The sequence below is a fragment of the Oncorhynchus masou genome, chromosome 31, assembly GCF_036934945.1.
Source record: "Oncorhynchus masou masou isolate Uvic2021 chromosome 31, UVic_Omas_1.1, whole genome shotgun sequence".
NCBI classification, from domain to species: domain Eukaryota; kingdom Metazoa; phylum Chordata; class Actinopteri; order Salmoniformes; family Salmonidae; genus Oncorhynchus; species Oncorhynchus masou.
In genome coordinates this window covers 39753434-39774180 of record NC_088242.1, presented here as the reverse complement: position 1 = coordinate 39774180, position 20747 = coordinate 39753434, and the positions used below count along the sequence as shown (strand labels likewise).

At 44.6% G+C, this 20747-nt stretch overlaps 1 protein-coding gene across 2 annotated transcripts in view; it reads left to right on the top strand.

Moving 5' to 3' along the window:
- The window catches only part of dnmbp (dynamin binding protein), a 122379-nt gene extending 102074 nt beyond the window's left edge, over window positions 1–20305 (top strand). For both annotated transcript variants that reach the window (XM_064950955.1, XM_064950954.1), the window contains 9 exons: window positions 10261–10460; window positions 10579–10709; window positions 10937–11041; window positions 12884–13012; window positions 13270–13602; window positions 14064–14252; window positions 14357–14555; window positions 16346–17025; window positions 17261–20305. In XM_064950955.1, the coding sequence (XP_064807027.1) occupies window positions 10261–10460; window positions 10579–10709; window positions 10937–11041; window positions 12884–13012; window positions 13270–13602; window positions 14064–14252; window positions 14357–14555; window positions 16346–17025; window positions 17261–17446 (2152 nt within the window). In that variant the 3' untranslated portion in view covers window positions 17447–20305. The remainder of the gene's footprint in view (window positions 1–10260; window positions 10461–10578; window positions 10710–10936; window positions 11042–12883; window positions 13013–13269; window positions 13603–14063; window positions 14253–14356; window positions 14556–16345; window positions 17026–17260) is intronic.
- Window positions 20306–20747: the final 442 nt, after the last annotated feature.

Sequence of the window (20747 nt, the reverse complement as noted above, 5' to 3'; positions counted from 1 at the left end):
TTTATCATAGGTACACTTCAACTGTGAGAGACGGAATCTAAAACAAAAATCCAGAAAATTACATTGTATGATTTTTAAGTAATTAATTTGCATTTTATTGCATGACATAAGTATTTGATACATCAGAAAAGCAGAACTTAATATTTGGTACAGAAACCTTTGTTTACAATTACAGAGATCATATGTTTCCTGTAGTTCTTGACCAGGTTTGCACACACTGCAGCAGGGATCTTGGCCCACTCCTCCATACAGACCTTCTCCAGATCATTCAGGTTTCAGGGCTGTCGCTGGGCAATACAGCTCCCTCCAGCTTCAGCTCCCTCCAAAGATTTTCTATTGGGTTCAGGTCTGGAGACTGGCTAGGCCACTCCAGGACCTTGAGATGCTTCTTACGGAGCCACTCCTTAGTTGCCTTGGCTGTTTGTTTCAGATCGTTGTCATGCTGGAAGACCCAGCCACGACCCATCTTCAATGCTCTTACTGAAGGAAGAAGGTTGTTGGCCAAGATCTCGCGATACATGGCTCCATCCATCCTCCCCTCAATACGGTGCAGTCATCCTGTCCCCTTTGCAGAAAAGCATCCCCAAAGAATGATGTTTCCACCTCCATGCTTCACGGTTGGGATGGTGTTCTTGGGGTTGTACTCATCCTTCTTCTTCCTCCAAACACGGCGAGTGGAGTTTAGACCAAAAAGCTATATTTTTGTCTCATCAGACCACATGACCTGCTCCCATTCCTCCTCTGGATCATCCAGATGGGCATTGGCAAACTTCAGACGGGCCTGGACATGCGCTGGCTTGAGCAGGGGGACCTTGTGTGTGCTGCAGGATTTTAATCCATGACGGCGTAGTGTGTTACTAATGGTTTTCTTTGAGACTGTGGTCCCAGCTCTCTTCAGGTCATTGACCAAGTCCTGCCGTGTAGTTCTGGGCCGATCCCTCACCTTCCTTATGATCATTGATGCTCCACGAGGTGAGATCTTGCATGGAGCCCCAGGCCGAGGGTGATTGACCATCATCTTGAACTTCTTCCATTTTCTAATAATTGTGCCAACAGTTGTTGCCATCTCACCAAGCTGCTTGCCTATTGTCCTGTAGCCCATCCCAGTCTACAATTGTATCCCTGATGTCTTTACACAGCTCTCTGGTCTTAGCCATTGTGGAGAGGTTGGAATCTGTTTAATTGAGTATGTGGGCAGGTGTATTTTATACAGGTAACTAGTTCAAACAGTGGCAGTTAATACAGGTAATGAGTGGAGAACATGAGGGGTTCTTAAAGAAAAACTAACAGGTCTTTGAGAGCCGGAATTCGTACTGGTTGGTAGGTGATCAAATACTTATGTCATGTAATAAAATGCAAATTAATTACTTACAAATCATACAATGTGATTTTCTCTACATGCTTTGTAAGTAGGAAAACCTGCAAAGTCGGCAGTGTATCAAATACTTGTTCTCCCCACTGTATAATTTACATAAGTATTCACACCCCTGAGTCAATACTTTGTAGATGCACCTTTGGAGGAGATTACATCTTTGAGTCATCTTGGGTATGTCTGGAGCAGCTTTGCACATTTGGATTTGGGGATTTTCTCCCATTCTTCTTTGCTTTGGTTGTATGCTTGGGGTTATTGTCCAGTTGGAACATAAAACTTCGCCCCCAGTCTATGGTCGTTTGCACTCTGAAGCAGATTATTATCTGTCACCACCATGCTTCACGATAGGGTGTTCGCAGGTTAATGGGCTGTGCCTGGTTTTCTCCAGACATAGCGCTTTGCATTCCGGCCAAAGAGTAATTTTTTGTCTCAACAGAACACAGAATCTTGTATCCTTCTGGTAGGTTCTCCCATTTCTACCAAGGAACTCTGTAGTTCTGTCAGTGGTCATTGTGTTCTTGGTCACCTCACTGATCAAGTTCCTTCTTGCCCAGTTGCTCAGTTTGGTTGGATGCTAGGCAGAGTCTGGGTAGTTCCATATTTTTAAGCCTAACCTTGACCATGTGGCATTAACCCTTAACATTGAAAACAGGGTGTGTACATCAAACAGTTTGCAATGACTTCTCTCCCCATACATTGCCTGCTCCCTTAAATTCAACCTAGAGCCTATGTGGGTTAATATTGCCTTATGAACCTGTCTTCGATGACAATTCATCAGGCCACTATGAGGTCTACCTGTGTTGATTCTAAGCTTCCTGGAGCAACCTGAAGTGGTTTAATTTACCCAAAAGGTGTTTTGATATACCCAACCTGCAGTTTGTGAAATACACCGCATTCAACACTGTGTAAATCAGTCGTTTCTTAACGTAAAGACTTAAAACGCAGGATTCCGTAAGAGCCTACCCCAAGGAGGCTATTTGTTCACTTTCAGCTTCCTGTGTCAACTGGAAGTGCCCCTATGGAGCCCACTATGCCCTTGGAGTCTGTCAACACTCTAGAGATTGTTTTATACCCTTCCCCAGATATATGCCTCATCAGAATTCTATCTCGGAGCTCTATGGACAGTTCCTTGGACTACATGGTATAGTTTCTGCTCTGACATGCACTGTCAACTGTTGGACCTTTATATAGACAGGTTCATTTTTCCTAAATCCAAACAATTGAATTGGCCACAAGTGGACTCCAAGAAAATGGGGATGCCCCTGAGCTCAATTCATAACAAAGGGTTGTGAATACTTATATAAATGAGATATTTCTGTATTTCATTTTTTTAAACATTTTTTCACTTTGTCATTATTGGGTATTGTGTGTGAGAAATAAATAAATGTAATCCATTTTAATTCAGGCTGTAACAAAGAAAAATGTGGAATAAATTAAGGGGTATTTATACTTTCTGAAGGCACTTGTAGCTTGCCTCGGGTCTAGGGGGGCAGGGTTTGCAAATATGATACTATTCCATTAGTTCCATTGTATCGGTGGAGTTAAATCAAGCACACCTTAAGTATTTGAGAGAAAGCAAATACTATTTTGGCACAAGTCTGGAGCTCACACAATGCTGCTGTGTTTTATGCTCTGTGTGTGTATGTGCATCTGTGTTTACTGTTGTGACTGCCTTTGGTAAAGTGAAATGTTGACTTCTGTTTTGTGGGTTCAGTTTTCTAAGGGCCAACAAAGATTGTTGTTGGTGACTGAACAGACGTAGTGGAGTACAGTAGTAATCCCTTCACCATTTACGTATGGACAATATTTTATTAACTGAAATAATCTACTTTAAGATATTCATCAGTAAATTGCTTTTAAAGCTAATCATTTATTTATTATTTTGAAATAAATTCTTTACCCCCTTTTCTCCCCAATTTCGTGGTATCCAATTGTTAGTAGTTACTATCTTGTCTCATCGCTACAACTCCCGTACGGGCTCGGGAGAGACGAAGGTCGAAAGCCATGCGTCCTCCAAAACACCCCGGAAGCCAGCCGCACCAATGTGTCGGAGGAAACACTGTACCTGGCGACCTGGTTAGCGTGCACTGCGCCCAGCCCGCCACAGGAGTCACTAGTGCGCGATGAGACAAGGATATCCCTACCAGCCAAACCCTCCCTAACCCGGACGACGCTAGGCCAATTGAGACTCTCTGGCCGCCTGGAACCCAGACTCTCTGGTGGCACAGCTAGCAGTGCCCTAGACCACTGCGCCACCCGGGAGGCCCCCAGCTAATAATTTAACATTCAAAATATACAGATCTTCATTTGCTTTGCTGTAATTAGCTTTACATATAGTATCTTACCTATAGATTAAATATCAATCATTGAATCCTGTGTAAGGTTGCCTAAGTAGCTTTTTCTCTTGAAATACATTAAAACTAAGCCAGTAAAGGTGGATGTTATATAGTTACTGGACACATGTTGAGTCCCTCCATTTCCACATGAGTCTCATCATTCAAATATGTGCACTTTTGAAGATAATTATTGAATGGCCAGCACATTCCTTACATTCACTGTATATACAAAAGTATGTGAACACCGCTTCAAATAGGCGAATATGGCTATTTCAGCCACACTCGTTTCTGACCGGTGTGTAAAACCGAGCACACAGACATGCAATTTCCATAGAAAAACATTGGCAGTAGCCTTACTAAAGAACTCATAGGATACCACCATTCATAGGATACCACCTTTCCAACAAGCCCTGCTAGAGCTGCCCGGTCAACTGTATGGGCTGTTATTGTGGAGTGGAAATGTCTAGGAGCAACGATGGCTTAGCCGTGAAGTTGTAGGCCACACAAGCTCATAGAACGGGAACGCCAGACCAAAAAATTGGTTGCAACACTACCACTACTCCTTGGTTGCAACACTACCACTACTCCTTGGTTGCAACACTACCACTACTACCACTACTCCTTGGTTGCAACGCTACCACTACTACCACTACTCCTTGGTTGCAACGCTACCACTACTACCACTACTCCTTGTTTGCAACGCTACCACTACTACCACTACTCCTTGGTTGCAACACTACCACTACTACCACTGCTCCTTGGTTGCAACACTACCACTACCGATCACTACTCCTTGGTTGCAACACTACCACTACCGATCACTAGTTCCAAACGGCCTCTGGAAGCAACGTCAGCACAACAACTGTTTGTTGGATCGTCATGACATGGGTGTCCATGGCCGAGCAGCCTCACGCACACAAGCCTTAGATCACTGTGCGCAATGCCAAGCGTCAGCTGGAGTGGTGTAAAGCTTGCCGCCATTGAACTCTGGAGCAGTGGAAATGCGTTCTCTGGAGTGATGAATTATGCTTCACCATTTGGCAGTCCGACGGACGAATCATCTGGGTTTGGCGGACACCAGGAGAACACTACCTGTCCCAATGCATAGTGCCAACTGTAAAGTTTGGTGGAGGAGGAATAACGGTGTGGGGCTGTTTTTCATGGTTCTTGCTAGGAACCTTAGTTCCAGTGAAGGGAAATCTAAATGCTACAGCATACAATGAAATTGTAGCGATTCTGTGCTTCCAACTTTGTGGCAACAGTTTGGGGGAGGCCCTTTCCTGTTTCTGCATGACAATGCCTCTTAGCACAAAGCGGTTTGCTGAGATTGGTGTGGAAGAACTTGATTGGCTAGCACAGACGCCTGACTTCAACCCCATCGATCACCTTTGGGATGAATTGAAACGCAGACTGTGAGCCAGGCCTGTTCACCCAACAACAGTACCCGACCTCACTTATGCTCTTGTGGCTGAATGGAAGGAAATCCCCACAGCAATTTTCCAGCATCTAGTGGAAAGCCTTCCCAGAAGTGTGGAGGCTGTTGAAGCAGCAAATGGGGGAACAACTCCATATTAATGTCCATGATTTTGGAAGGAGATGTTCGACATGCAGGTGTCGACCTACTTTTGGTCATATAGTGTATGTAGGGCCCTATAAAATCTGTGATGTGGAGAACGTGGAAGGAATCATGAAATCTAGACATTAAAAAAGGAATTCAACAATATTCAAAAAACTAAATGTATTGAACTTAGTATGGAATCAACTAAATGTATTGAACTTAGTAGGGATTCAACTAAATGTATTGAACTTAGTAGGGAATCAACTAAATGTATTGAACTTAGTAGGGAATCAACTAAATGTATTGAAAATGTATTGATTTGCAGAATGCATCAGTGATGGGTAGTTCCTACAACTCTCTGAAGAGGCATTGAGAATTCCCCCTATCTGTGTATGTGCGGTGCGTGCATCTACAACTTTCTGAAGTGGCATTGAGAATTCCCCCTTTCTGTGTATGTGTGATGCGTGCATCTACAACTTTCTGAAGAGGCATTGAGAATTCCCCCTTTCTGTGTATGTGTGGTGCGTGCATCTACAACTCCCTGAAGAGGCATTGAGAATTCCCCCTATCTGTGTATGTGCGGTGCGTGCATCTACAACTCTCTGAAGAGGCATTGAGAATTCCCCCTGTCTGTATATGTGTGGTGCGTGCATCTACAACTCTCTGAAGAGGCATTGAGAATTCCCCCTATCTGTGTATGTGTGGTGCGTGCATCTACAACTCCCTGAAGAGGCATTGAGAATTCCCCCTATCTGTGTATGTGCGGTGCGTGCATCTACAACTCTCTGAAGAGGCATTGAGAATTCCACCTGTCTGTGTATGTGCAGGGGGGGGGGAACTACAACTCTCTGAAGAGGCATTGAGAATTCCCCCTGTCTGTATATGTGCGGTGCGTGCATCTACAACTCTCTGAAGAGGCATCGAGAATTCCCCCTATCTGTGTATGTGCGGTGCGTGCATCTACAACTCTCTGAAGAGGCATTGAGAATTCCCCGTCTGTATATGTGTGGTGCGTGCATCTACAACTCTCTGAAGAGGCATTGAGAATTCCCCCTGTCTGTGTATGTGCGGTGCGTGCATCTACAACTCTCTGAAGAGGCATTGAGAATTCCCCCTGTCTGTGTATGTGCGGTGCGTGCATCTACAACTCTCTGAAGAGGCATTGAGAATTCCCCCTGTCTGTATATGTGTGGTGCGTGCATCTACAACTCTCTGAAGAGGCATTGAGAATTCCCCCTGTCTGTGTATGTGCGGTGCGTGCATCTACAACTCTCTGAAGAGGCATTGAGAATTCCCCCTGTCTGTATATGTGTGGTGCGTGCATCTACAACTCTCTGAAGAGGCATTGAGAATTCCCCCTGTCTGTGTATGTGTGGTGCGCGCATCTACTACTCTCTGAAGAGGCATTGAGAATTCCCCCTGTCTGTGTATGTGTGGTGCGTGCATCTACAACTCTCTGAAGAGGCATTGAGAATTCCCCCTATCTGTGTATGTGCGGTGCGTGCATCTACAACTTTGTGTAGCATTTAGCGATGATGTTAATGAGAAGTCTTCTGGTAGATGGAAAGGCTTTCCCAAAAATTAAATGTTAACTACACTGAACACAAATATAAATGCAACATGTAAAGTGTTTCATGAGCTGAAATAAACGATCCCTGAAATTTTCCATATGCACAAAAAGCTAATTGATCTCATATTTTGTGCACACATTTGTTTACATCCCTGTTAGTGAGCATTTCTCCTTTGCCAAGATAATCCTTCCACCTGACAGGTGTGGCTGATTAAACATCATGATCATTACATAGGTGCACCTTTGGTCGGGACAATAAAAGGCCACTCTAAAATGTGCAGTTTTGTCACACAACAGAATGCCACAGATGTTTCAAGTTTTGAGGGAGTGTGCAATTAGCATGCTGACTGCAGGAATGTCCACCAGAGCTGTTGCCAGAAAATGTCATGCTAATTTCTCTATCATAAGCCGCCTCCAATGTCGTTTTAGAGGATTTGTCTGTACATCTAACTGGCCTCACAACCACACACCACGTATGTGTATGGGGTCATGTGGGTGTACGGTTTGCTGATGTCAACGTTGTGAACAGAGTGCCCCATGGTGGCGGTGGGGTTATGTAATGGGCAGGCTCAAGCTATGGACAACGAACACAATTCATTTTATCAATGGCAATTTGAATGCACAGAGCTACCGTGACAAGATCCTGAGGCCCATTGTCGTGCCATTCATCCGCCGCCATCACCTCATGTTTCAGCATGATAATGCACGGCCCCATGTCACTAGGATCTGTACACAATTCCTGGAAGCTTCCATGGCATGCATAATCACCAGACATGTCACCCATTGAGCAAGTTTCGGATGCTCTGGATCGACGTGTAGGACAGCGTGTCCCAGTTCCCACCAATATCCAGCAACAAAAAACAAAGACATGTCACAAATTGAGTTCCCGCCCATGTCCAGTAACTTCTCACCCTCTTCAATGGCTGTGTGACAACATTCCACAGGCAACAATCACTGCATGAAGCTAATGGTGGTCACACCAGATACTGACTGGTTTTCTGATCCACGCCCATAACTTTTTTTTAAGGTATCTGTGACCAACAGATGCATATCTGTATTCCCAGTCATGTGAAATTCATAGGTTAGGGCCTAATTAATTTATGTAAATTGACTGATTTCCTTATATGAACTAACTCAGCAAAATCTTTCAATTTTTTTCAGTATACGAAGTAGCCTATTCTTACCTGGCAGAATGATACCCACTGGATTGATTCAAATAATCATGGTATTTGTTTTGCAAACTCTACCATCAAATGACTTTAAACTCTACAAAAACACAGCTAAACAAAAAACAAAATCTTGCTCGGAATTAAGGGGTAATCCAGAACTCAGAAGTGTTCTGCTGGTGTGGTTTGTTCTGGACTTAGAACATCACATTTGGGGGGGAGGGGGGGTTTCTATTAAAAAGTGAATTTGAGAGGGGAAGATTGAAACCTGGAACATCATTAAGGAGAAAACTGAATTTGGGGAAAAAAATACAAATAATTTTATAGGGCCCTACAGTACATATGCACTTGTAACTGGATCAATGGCACAAATGTGAGCGTGTGTTCAGTGTCATTGATGAAGGGCAGTGTTCACCAACCTTTTCTCAGTCAAGATCACTTCCGGAGTCTCAATGCAAGCCGATATCTACCACGCAGATTTTTTTATCTATAGGCCCAATACGTCATCACTGCATATTGGCTAAGCTTGAATTGCCCTGCCGATGTTGTTCTTTTCAGACCATTTTGAAATAATATGTTTTTGTAAAGTTTGGTATATGATCACACTGGTAATATAAATGTTTTTGTATTACTTGTGAGGCACAGCTGAGTGAGCAAAATGATTTCCTTTTTTTCCGGGTGGATAGCCTGCATCTGAGGGTCAGACTGAGGAGAGGGAGAGAGCAGCAGTGAGGCTACCTCGAGAAAAGGGAAACAGTCTTCCAGCTGATGGCAAAACTCTAGTCGCACTGCATTATTGCTGCCGCATGCGCTAGTTCATGTTGTTAGCTACCCCTATGAACAGAAATATTCCTCAATATTAAAAAAGACACAAGCCGCAAAATAATAACAATGCAAGTAATGTAATTCATTGCAGATGCAGTGCTGTGTGAGTGGAAGTAGGGAGAAAGTGCATTTTATGACTTATAAGTGTTGATAGTGCTGAATAGCGACTCAAACATAACAGCAGCTTTTCGCTGTATTTGTTGAGTCTCTAGTCATGATTTTAAATGTTTTGAAATCTCACAGTATCTGTTGCTGTGCATTCGAGTCTTCTTTTTAGTCAGACGTTCGCCAGCTTGGTTTGTAGTTGTGACTGGTGGGTGTAGTCAGCTTGGTTTGTGGTTGTGTCCCTTCCCGAAGTGACTGGTGGGTGTAGCCAGCTTGGTTTGTGGTTGTGTCCCTTCCCGAAGTGACTGGTGCGTGTAGCCATCTTGGCTTGTGGTTGTGTCCCTTCCTGAAGTGACTGGTGGGTGTAGCCAGCTTGGTTTGTGGTTGTGTCCCTTCCCGAGGTGACTGGTGGGTGTAGCCAGCTTGGTTTGTGGGTGAGTCCCTTCCCGAAGTGACTGGTGGCTGTAGCCAGCTTGGTTTGTGGTTGTGACTGGTGGGTGTCGCCAGCTTGGTTTGTGGTTGTGTCCCTTCCCGAAGTGACTGGTGGCTATAGCCAGCTTGGTTTGTGGGTGTGTCCCTTCCCGAAGTGACTGGTGGCTGTAGCCAGCTTGGTTTGTGGTTGTGACTGGTGGGTGTCGCCAGCTTGGTTTTGGTTGTGTCCCTTCCTGAAGTGACTGGTGGGTGTCGCCAGCTTGGTTTGTGGTTGTGACTGGTGGGTGTAGCCAGCTTGGTTTGTGGTTGTGTCCCTTCCCGAAGTGACTGGTGGGTGTAGCCAGCTTGGTTTGTGGTTGTGTCCCTTCCCGAAGTGACTGGTGGGTGTAGCCAGCTTGGTTTGTGGTTGTGTCCCTTCCTGAAGTGACTGGTGGGTGTCGCCAGCTTGGTTTGTGGTTGTGACTGGTGGGTGTCGCCAGCTTGGTTTGTGGTTATGTCCCTTCCCGAAGTGACTGGTGGGTGTCGCCAGCTTGGTTTGTGGTTGTGTCCCTTCCTGAAGTGACTGGTGGGTGTAGCCAGCTTGGTTTGTGGTTGTGTCCCTTCCCGAAGTGACTGGTGGGTGTAGCCAGCTTGGTTTGTGGTTGTGTCCCTTACCGAGGTGACTGGTGGGTGTAGCCAGCTTGGTTTGGGGTTGTGTCCCTTCCCGAAGTGACTGGTGGGTGTTCCAAAGCATCTCTTGCTCACATTCTAATTCTCTCTCTGTTTTGAATTTCAATCCTGTCCTTTCCCATTTCTCCTCACTCCTCCTTTACCTTCAAACTCTCTCTCTCTGTCTTTCTCCATCCCAATCCTCACCACCTTTCTCTCAATCTGATTCCTATTATCCCCCCTCTCAGGGGGAAGACCAACTACATCAACCTGGGTTCATTCCTGATCAAGCCGGTGCAGAGGGTGATGCGGTACCCACTGCTACTAATGGAGCTGCTGAGTGCCACGCCCGAGTCTCACCACGACAGGCCCCTACTGGCCCAGGCACTGCTGTCCATCAAAGAGATCAATGTCAACATAAATGAATACAAGAGGAGGAAGGACCTGGGTATGAGCAAAAGCCTGTACACGCTGGTCCGCTTCCAAAACTGAAGTTGGAGACCCTTGCTTTAGTTTACTATTGTATTTAGCAACAGTTTTTAACTCGTGTCCCCTTCTGTCCACAGTGCTCAAGTACAGGAAAGGGGACGAGGACACCCTCATTGACAAGATCTCCAAGCTGAGCATGCACTCCATCATTAAGAAGTCCAACCGCGTGAGCAGCCACCTCAAACATCTCACCGGGATCTCCCCCCAGGTATGGCTAAAGGTTGACCAAAGGTGACCTCCATGGTCACAGTACATTTGTCCATGACTACATCGATTGAGTGTAAAATAGAAGTGGCCGTAAGTCTCACTATGTCTGTCACATACATCTTTAAACATCTCTAAACTAGCGGCAGTCTTCACTTTGCACTCCTATTTGAATTTGGACTAGTGATGAAATCTGTAGTTGCTGATGGTTCTCCACCCCCTTTTCTTCAGATCAAAGATGAGGCGTTTGATGAGGCAGAGAAGAGGTTCCGACTCCAGGAGAGACTCATCAAGTCCTTCATCAGGGACATCTCTCTGTACCTGCAGCATATTCGGGTAAATAGTAATATCCTACTACATACAGTCACACTATAGTATGTAGAATCACACTTCAAATTCATTCATTCACATACAAGTGAGTTGGTCATTCAAATACAAGCATTCAGAATGGATGCAAGCAGAAGACTGGGCTCCCGAGTGGCGCAGCGGCTGTTGTCGTAGCACAAGTTGTAGTACACCTGAGTTGCACAGCGGTCTAAATCACTGCATCATAGCAACGGCTGTTGTCGTAGCACAAGTTGTAGTACACCTGAGTTGCACAGCGGTCTAAATCACTGCATCATAGCAACGGCTGTTGACGTAGCACAAGTTGTAGTACACCTGAGTTGCACAGCGGTATAAATCACTGCATCATAGCAACGGCTGTTGACGTAGCACAAGTTGTAGTACACCTGAGTTGCACAGCGGTCTAAATCACTGCATCATAGCAACGGCTGTTGTCGTAGCACAAGTTGTAGTACACCTGAGTTGACACAGCGGTCTAAATCACTGCATCATAGCAACGGCTGTTGACGTAGCACAAGTTGTAGTACACCTGAGTTGCACAGCGGTCTAAATCACTGCATCATAGCAACGGCTGTTGACGTAGCACAAGTTGTAGTACACCTGAGTTGCACAGCGGTCTAAATCACTGCATCATAGCAACAGCTGTTGACGTAGCACAAGTTGTAGTACACCTGAGTTGCACAGCGGTCTAAATCACTGCATCATAGCAACGGCTGTTGTCGTAGCACAAGTTGTAGTACACCTGAGTTGCACAGCGGTCTAAATCACTGCATCATAGCAACGGCTGTTGTGGTAGCACAAGTTGTAGTACACCTGAGTGGTGTAGCGGTCTAAATCACTGCATCATAGCAAGGGCTGTTGTCGTAGCACAAGTTGTAGTACACCTGAGTTGCACAGCGGTCTAAGGCACTGCATCATAGCAACGGCTGTTGACGTAGCACAAGTTGTAGTACACCTGAGTTGCACAGCGGTCTAAATCACTGCATCATAGCAACGGCTGTTGACGTAGCACAAGTTGTAGTACACCTGAGTTGCACAGCGGTCTAAATCACTGCATCATAGCAACGGCTGTTGTCGTAGCACAAGTTGTAGTACACCTGAGTTGCACAGCGGTCTAAATCACTGCATCATAGCAACGGCTGTTGACGTAGCACAAGTTGTAGTACACCTGAGTTGCACAGCGGTCTAAATCACTGCATCATAGCAACGGCTGTTGTCGTAGCACAAGCTGTAGTACACCTGAGTTGCACAGCGGTCTAAATCACTGCATCATAGCAACGGCTGTTGACGTAGCACAAGTTGTAGTACACCTGAGTTGCACAGCGGTCTAAGGCACTGCATCTCAGTGCAAGAGGCGTCACTAAGGTCCCTGGTTCGAATCCAGGCTGTATCACATCCGGCCGTGATTGGGAGTCCCATAGGGCGGTGCACAATTGACGCAGCGTTGTCCGGGTTTGGCCGCCATTATAAATAAGAATTTGTTCTTAACTGACGTGCCTAATTAACTAAAGGTTAAGTAAATAAAATAAAAATATGTGCATGTCAAAAAGCACATATAATGAATGGTATGCACTATTGCTAATGTTCATTCACTATCAGCGATACCCACCAAGACTGTTTCTACTGCACTGTAAACTTGCTCCAAAGTGGACTTTTGACCAGGGATTTCTTCCTTCGGACATACAACTGAAAACTATTTTTAAAAAGTCCTTTTTTGCCTCAGTCCCTTTTCTTCCAATTGGTGCCTAATGAACACGACCCAGATCAATCACTCTTCTTCTATCATGTCATCGGCTGGCCCATGTGTTGACTGGCGTGTGTGTTGTCCAATAGGAATCGGCCTCAGTGAAGGTGCTGGCTGCTATCAGTTTCTGTGACATCTACACAGACCGGAGCCAGCTGGACCCTGAACGATTCCAGAGAGCCCACCGTTCCATTAGCGACAAGCAGTTCCCCCACTTTGTGAGTGTTGACATCCGATTTGGTTCTAATCATAAGACCGTTATGAAGCATGTCCCAATATAGAAAACAAACTAAAAGGTTCTTCCCTTTCCCGTTTGTGTGTGTGTGTGTGTGTGTGTGTGTGTGTGTGTGTGTGTGTGTGTGTGTGTGTGTGTGTGTGTGTGTGTGTGTGTGTGTGTGTGTGTGTGTGTGTGTGTGTGTGTACGCGTGCGTGTGCGTGTGTGTGTGTGTACGCGTGCGTGTATGTGTGTAAGCAGAAGGAGCGAGCGGAAGCCTTGGTCATTTTCCCTCTCACCCAGCTTCTGCTCATGTTTGCCGGGCCCCACAAGCTCATTCAGAAGCGCTTTGACAAGCTGCTGGACTACGACAACTGCAAGGAGCGTGCTGAGCGCCTCAAAGACCGCCGCGTCCAGGACGAGCTGCAGGCTGCACGCAACAACTACGAGGCGCTCAATGCCCAGCTGTTGGACGAGCTGCCCAAGTTTCATCGTGCCGCTGAAGACCTGTTTACTGGCTGTGTGAGAGCCTTTGCACAGGCCCAGAGAGATTTTACCAAGCTAACGCTAGGGCAGCTGCAGCCTTTGGTACAGGTAATTGTGTGTGTGTGTGTGTGTGTGTGTGTGTGTGTGTGTGTGTGTGTGTGTGTGTGTGTGTGTGTGTGTGTGTGTGTGTGTGTGTGTGTGTGTGTGTGTGTGTGCGCTAGAGGGTGACATTATGTTGGGACCTGAATCCTGCATGCCATATGGGGATTATTCTAAATCAAATTCAGGACAGGACATGTTGGACACCACAGGCATGGACAATACAGGAATTCTGAAGAACTGCGATATTCAGAATTAAACTTTTGAGTGCAGAGTGCTAGAGGTATTATACTATTACAGTATCTATGCGTTATTGGCATAATTGATCAAGCTACCAGCTGAGTGAATGGCATCTGCATGAGACCACATTCATTTCTAGTTAATGTCTTACTGGCACACAAGGGTTACTGCTGGCTTTAGTAACTAGTGTCTATTGTTTTTTTCTCTCTATTGATTCTCTCTTGCTCCAGTTATCATGCATTGGGGGCAATGAGGGGAACCTGATATCATTGTTCCAAGAAGAGTATGGTAGAGTCCTCCAGCTTCTACAGCGCTTCAGCTTCTGCCAAGAGAGCCTGCCACCCTCCACCTCCACACGCAAGCCTCTTGACAAGAAGACCCTGGAGAAACAGACCTCCAAGAAGCAGTTGCAGGGACCGGTGAGTGTTTCTGCTTACCTAGATGCCAGTTCCACTTGGCATAATAATGATATATAATGATGTACTAATGGTGTTGAATGTCTGTTTCTCTCTTGATATCTTAGCCTAACTCCATCCTGCAGACAGATGAGCAGAGAGCGGGACTGTTGGCCCGGTATGGCCCAGAGAAACTCTTCCAGGCAGAGAGGAACTTTAACGCGGCCCAGGAGTTGGACGTGTCCATATTAGTGGGAGACATGGTGGGCGTCATCAAACAACAGGACCCCATGGGCAGCAACAACCGCTGGCTCATCGATAACGGGGGTAGGTGTGGGGTGCAACACAATAAGCAGAGCTATTGAGATGGACAGTATTGGTTGGGAAATAATGGGGCTGTAGGTACTCTACAAAATCATGTGGTAACAATAGATACAGTGCCTTGCCAAAGTATTCGGCCCCCTTGAACTTTGCGACCTTTTGCCACATTTCAAGCTTCAAACATAAAGATATAAAACTATATTTTTTTGTGAAGAATCAACAACAAGTGGGACACAATCATGAAGTGGAACGACATTTATTGGATATTTCAAACGTTTTTAACAAATCAAAAACTGAAAAATTGGGCGTGCAAAATTATTCAGCCCCTTTACTTTCAGTGCAGGAAACTCTCTCCAGAAGTTCAGTGAGGATCACTGAATGATCCAATGTTGACCTAAATGACTAATGATGATAAATACAATCCACCTGTGTGTAATCAAGTCTCCGTATAAATGCACCTGCTCTGTGATAGTCTCAGAGGTCCATTAAAAGCGCAGAGAGCATCATGAAGAACAAGGAACACACCAGGCAGGTCCGAGATACTGTTGTGAAGAAGTTTAAAGCCGGATTTGGATACAAAAAGATTTCCCAAGCTTTAAACATCCCAAGGAGCACTGTGCAAGCGATAATATTGAAATGGAAGGAGTAGCAGACCACTGCACATCTACCAAGATCTGGCCGTCCCTCTAAACTTTCAGCTCATACAAGGAGAAGACTGATCAGAGATGCAGCCAAGAGGCCCATGATCACTCTGGATGAACTGCAGAGATCTACAGCTGAGGTGGGAGACTCTGTCCATAGGACAACAATCAGTCGTATATTGCACAAATCTGGCCTTTATGGAAGAGTGGCAAGATGAAAGCCATTTCTTAAAGATATCCATAAAAAGTGTAGTTTAAAATCCCCACTGTCAATCATGGTGGTGGCAGCATCATGGTTTGGGCCTGCTTTTCTTCAGCAGGGACAGGGAAGATGGTTAAAATTGATGGGAAGATGGATGGAGCCAAATACAGGACCATTCTGGAAGAAAACCTGATGGAGTCTGCAAAAGACCTGAGACTGGGACGGAGATTTGTCTTCCAACAAGACAATGATCCAAAACATAAAGCAAAATCTACAATGGAATGGTTCAAAAATAAACATATCCAGGTGTTAGAATGGCCAAGTCAAAGTCTTGACCTGAATCCAATCGAGAATCTGTGGAAAGAACTGAAAACTGCTGTTCACAAATGCTCTCCATCCAACCTCACTGAGCTCGAGCTGTTTTGCAAGGAGGAATGGGAAAACATTTCAGTCTCTCGATGTGCAAAACTGATAGAGACATACCCCAAGCGACTTACAGCTGTAATCGCAGCAAAAGGTGGCACTACAAAGTATTAACTTAAGGGGGCTGAATAATTTTTGATTTGTTAAAAAAGTTTGAAATATCCAATAAATGTCGTTCCACTTCATGATTGTGTCCCACTTGTTGTTGATTCTTCACAAAAAAATACAGTTTTATATCTTTATGTTTGAAGCCTGAAATGTGGCAAAAGGTTGCAAAGTTCAAGGGGGCCGAATACTTTTGCAAGGCACTGTAGTTTTGCGTACTTATTTGATTTACGTGCTTGTTTCGATCCCAAAACCCTTGACTGCAGACTGTAAAATAACTTGTAACTTGTTATTTTTGTTTACACTGAAGTTGGTTGGTGGTAGTAGAACTCATTGATTAGTGTCATATAGTGTGAAAATTAATGCGATTCTGCATTGGCATGATTGCTGATCAGTGATTAATTCAGATTTTTTTCTCTCTGCAGTCTCCAAGGGCTTTGTGTACAGCTCCTTCCTGAAACCCTACAACCAACGCAGGAGCCAATCGGATGTCTCCATTGAGAGCCAGTCCTCCAATGAGTCAGGCTATGGTGGCTCATCCCCTGTGTTCTCCCGCCAGAACAGTAACAGCACGCTGACCTTCAACCAGGAAACGTCAGCCGTCAGCTTCTCCACTGCTCCTCACACAAGCCACTCCTCACCCCGCCCCAACCTTGACCTAAACCAGGACCCCACCCTCTCCCGCAGAACCCACCACAGAGACACTCCCTCGCCAAACCGCAATCCTGCAGACTCCCCCAGAAATCCCTCCAATCACCGGGACCTGTTGGACCCAGCGCTCCGAAACTCCCCCAATCACAGAGACATTACAGACCCCACCTACCGACAGTCCTCTAATCACAGGGACTCGTTCGACTCAAGTAAAACAACAACAACCAATCACAAGGAGCTGTCTGACTCTTCGGAGACAGAATCTTGTTCTTCGCACAGAAACAACCGTTTGGGTCTATCTCAGAGATCTGGCCCAACTGAGGCGGCCCTTGGCTCGTACCAACGGAATGGAGACTTTGGTGGTCAGAGGAGGTCCCCATACTCAAGAGATGAGTTCACTGACCCAGAGGTGGAGCCCAAACCTGAGCTAGAGTCAGAGCTCGATGGGCATCAGGTATGACTGGCCTACAATAGGACTGTGAAATAAAGTCTGTTATTAGAGGAATGTAGATAAATCAGTCATTTGATAAATGGTTATGTTGTGTATTTATTAGGTAGGAATAGGTTTTCAAGTATTCCTGAAAAAAGTATTGTTTCAAACCATCTTGAATGCAGTATTATAATTTTACATTATTCCTTTGTTCAGACATTGTTAACAGAAGACAATCTAATAATTTTTTTCATTCTAGATTTACTATGCCATCTACTCATTCACTGCCCGCTGTGCTAACGAGCTGAGCATCTCGGCCAATCAGCGTGTACGCATCCTGGAGTTCCAGGACATGAACGGCAACAGCGAGTGGTGGCTCGGTGAGGCGGGGGGCAGGCGAGGCTACATCCCCTCCAACTATATTCGCAAGTCTGAGTACACCTGAAAAATTCCCCTGGGGGAAGGTGCCTCCTAACCCCCAAAGTCAGAGCCCCCACACTAGAATGAGCTCACCCCGTGATAGCAGACTGCTCTCCAGACTCCAAACAACAACAAACATACAAACAAACACTTAAACAAATGACCAAACCATCAACAGGATATCTGGTGCCTTAATATTGAAGGGGATCTGTGGTTGAGGTTTTATTTTGGGGGGGGGGTGCTCTACCGTGCTGCTGATCCACTTCTTTGAAAGTTGTTAAATGACTATACTGTATTTATAGACTTTTTTCATTTTTGTTACTACTTGGGAGTGTCTCTTCTCTTTTTCCCTCATATGCTGTGATACACTTGTGAGTTGCCCAGTCTCAGAACCAAATACACTGGGTCTATAGAGTTGGTTATATGTTAGATAACCTCATTGGGGAAGCTTATTGGGCTGTGAGTTAGGAATTTGAAGGGGTTTGGTTCAGACTTCAAAACTCAAATATCCTGAGGCCTAAACTCAGACAACAGACTTCCAGTATAACATTTCAATTGTGTGTATGTAATTTAGAGCATTACCCTACAAAGTGAACAGTGAGACGAGGATGATAATGATTTTGTGCAGTATATAATCTACTTGTGAGACACTGGTGCTACATTCCAATTCTCTACCCTTCTCCCGAAGTGTACACCCTTTCACTCCCCCTCGTGAATTTAAAAGGAATGGACTGGTGTGAGGAATATGTTGGTGGAAACTCTCCAGCTGTGTTTGCACCAATCCAATGCTTTTAAATGAATGGGGGGTGAACAAGTGCACACTTCTGGAGAAGGGTAGCGAATCGGAACCCAGCCCAGGTTAAAAAACGCCGGTATTGTGAGTATGAAGTGGCCTTGAGAAGCAGGTTGGGTTTAGAGCAGTAGAGGCTGCTGAGGGGAGGATGAATCATAATAATGTCTGGAATGGAACAAATGGAATGGCATCAAACACATGGAAACTCCACTTATTCCACTTCAGCCATTACCACGAGCCCGTCCACCCCAATTAAGGGTGCCACCAACCTCCTGTGTTTTAGAGCATTGAACACTATTGTGGGTTGATCAAAAGGTAATATCTACTGTAAGTGTAGATTCCAACCTAAAGCCCATAAAAAATGTAAATAATCACAAACATGCTCTTATTTAAATTTCAAAAATCAAAAGAACATACGAGGATTGCAAGCACTCCTTTAAAATGATCTGTTTGTAGTTTGAATCTGAATGCAATGGTTCTGTAGCTCCATTCAACTGGGTTTGACAGAGTTTTTAAAAGGTTTTCCTATAGTGTGGGTGGGAGTTTAACCAATAGAGACAAAGACGATCTGTCTCTGATTGGTCTCTAGCTCTCCTCATACATATACGGTACCAGTCAAACGTTTGTTCACACCAACTCATTCAAGGGTTTTTCTTTATTTTACCATTTTCTTCATTGTAGAATAATAGTGAATACATCATCTATGAAATAACACATATGGAATCATGTAGTAACCAAAAAAGTGTTAAATAAATCTAAATATATTTTATATTTGAGATTTTTCAAAGTAGCCACCCTTTGCCTTCATGACAGCTTTGCACACTCTTGGTACTCTCAACCAGACTCATGAGGTAGTTAACAGGTGTGCCTTTTTCAAAGTACATTTGGGGAATCTTTTACCCTACTTAATGCATTTGAGCCAATCAGTTGTGACAAGATAGGGGGGTGGTATACAGTAGATAGCCCTATTAAAATACCAAGTCCATATTATGGCAAGAACAGCTCAAATAAACAAAGAGAAACGACGGTCCATCATTGCTTTAAGACAATAGGAAAATTGTGCAGTCGCAAAAACCATCAAGTGCTATGATGAAACTGGCTCTCATGAGGACCGCCACAGGAAAGGAAGACCCAGAGTTACCTCTGCTGCATAAGTTCAATAGAGTTACTGCGTGAATCAGGCCTTCATGATCGAATTGCTGAAAAGAAACCACTACTAAAGGACACCAATAAGAAGAAGAGACTTGCTTGGGCCAAAAAACATGAGCAATGGACATTGGACCGGTGGAAATCTGTCCTTTGGTCTGATGAGTCCAAATGAGAGATTTTTGGTTCCAACCGCCATGTCTTTGTGAGATGCAGAGTAGGTAAACGGATGATCTCCGTGTGTGTGGTTCCCACTGTGAAGCATGAAGGAGGAGGTGCGGGGGTGCTTTGCTGGTGACATGGGTCATAGAATAGAATTCAAGGCACACTTAACCAGCATGGCGACCGCAGCATTCTGCAGCCATACGCCATCCCATCTGGTTTGCGCTTAGTGGGACTATCATTTGTTTTTCAACAGGACAATGGCTCAACATACCTCCAGGCTGTGTAAGGGCTATTTGACCAAGAAGGAGAGTGATGGAGTGCTGCATCAGATGACCTGGCCTCCACAATCAACCCAATTGAGAAGGTTTTGGATGATTTGGATCGCAGAGTGAAGGAAAAGCAGTCAGCAAGTGCTCAAGCATATGTGGGAACTCCTTCAAGACTGTTGGAAACGCTTTCCAGGTTAAGCTAGTTACGAGAATGCCATGAGTGTGCAAAGCTGTCAAGGCAAAGGGTGGCTACTTTGAAGAATCTAAAATATATTTTTATTTCTTTAACTTTTTTGGTTACTACTTCATAGTTTTGATGTCTTCACTATTATTCTACAAATGTAGAAAATAGTAAAAATGAAAGAAAAACCCTTGAATGAGTAGGTGTGTCAACTTTTGACTGGTACTGTATATCATGCTGTATATTGAGAATGTATTACTTACTGCACTCCATTGTCAAGTGATGTTTTCATTTGAATAAAAAAGAAAATCAGCTTAGCTGAAAAATATCCCCTGGGCTCTGTGTTTTTCTTCATTGTTATGGGCTGTTTTGTTAAAGGCCCAGTGCAGTAAACATTAAGTTTACCTGTGTTTTGTGTCATTTTGTACAACAAGTGATGAAACAAACTCTGTAGAAGTGTGAAAATGTTTTTGATCTGTGTTATTTCCTGATAAAGGGTGGCGTTGTGCTGAAGGATGGCATACGCTCTAAAGTCCAGTAATGTCAGTCACATTACACCTAATTTTGTTCATAGACACTTCCAGCCAACTTGGCTCTCCATTAGTTAGGGTTAGGTTTAAAATCTAATCTTGTTCGCAGACATTTCCAGCCAACTTGGCTCTTCATTAGTTAGGGTTAGTTTTAAAATCTAAACTTGTTCGCAGACACTTCCAGCCAACTTGGCTCTCCATTAGTTAGGGTTAGGTTTAAAATCTAATCTTGTTTGCAGACA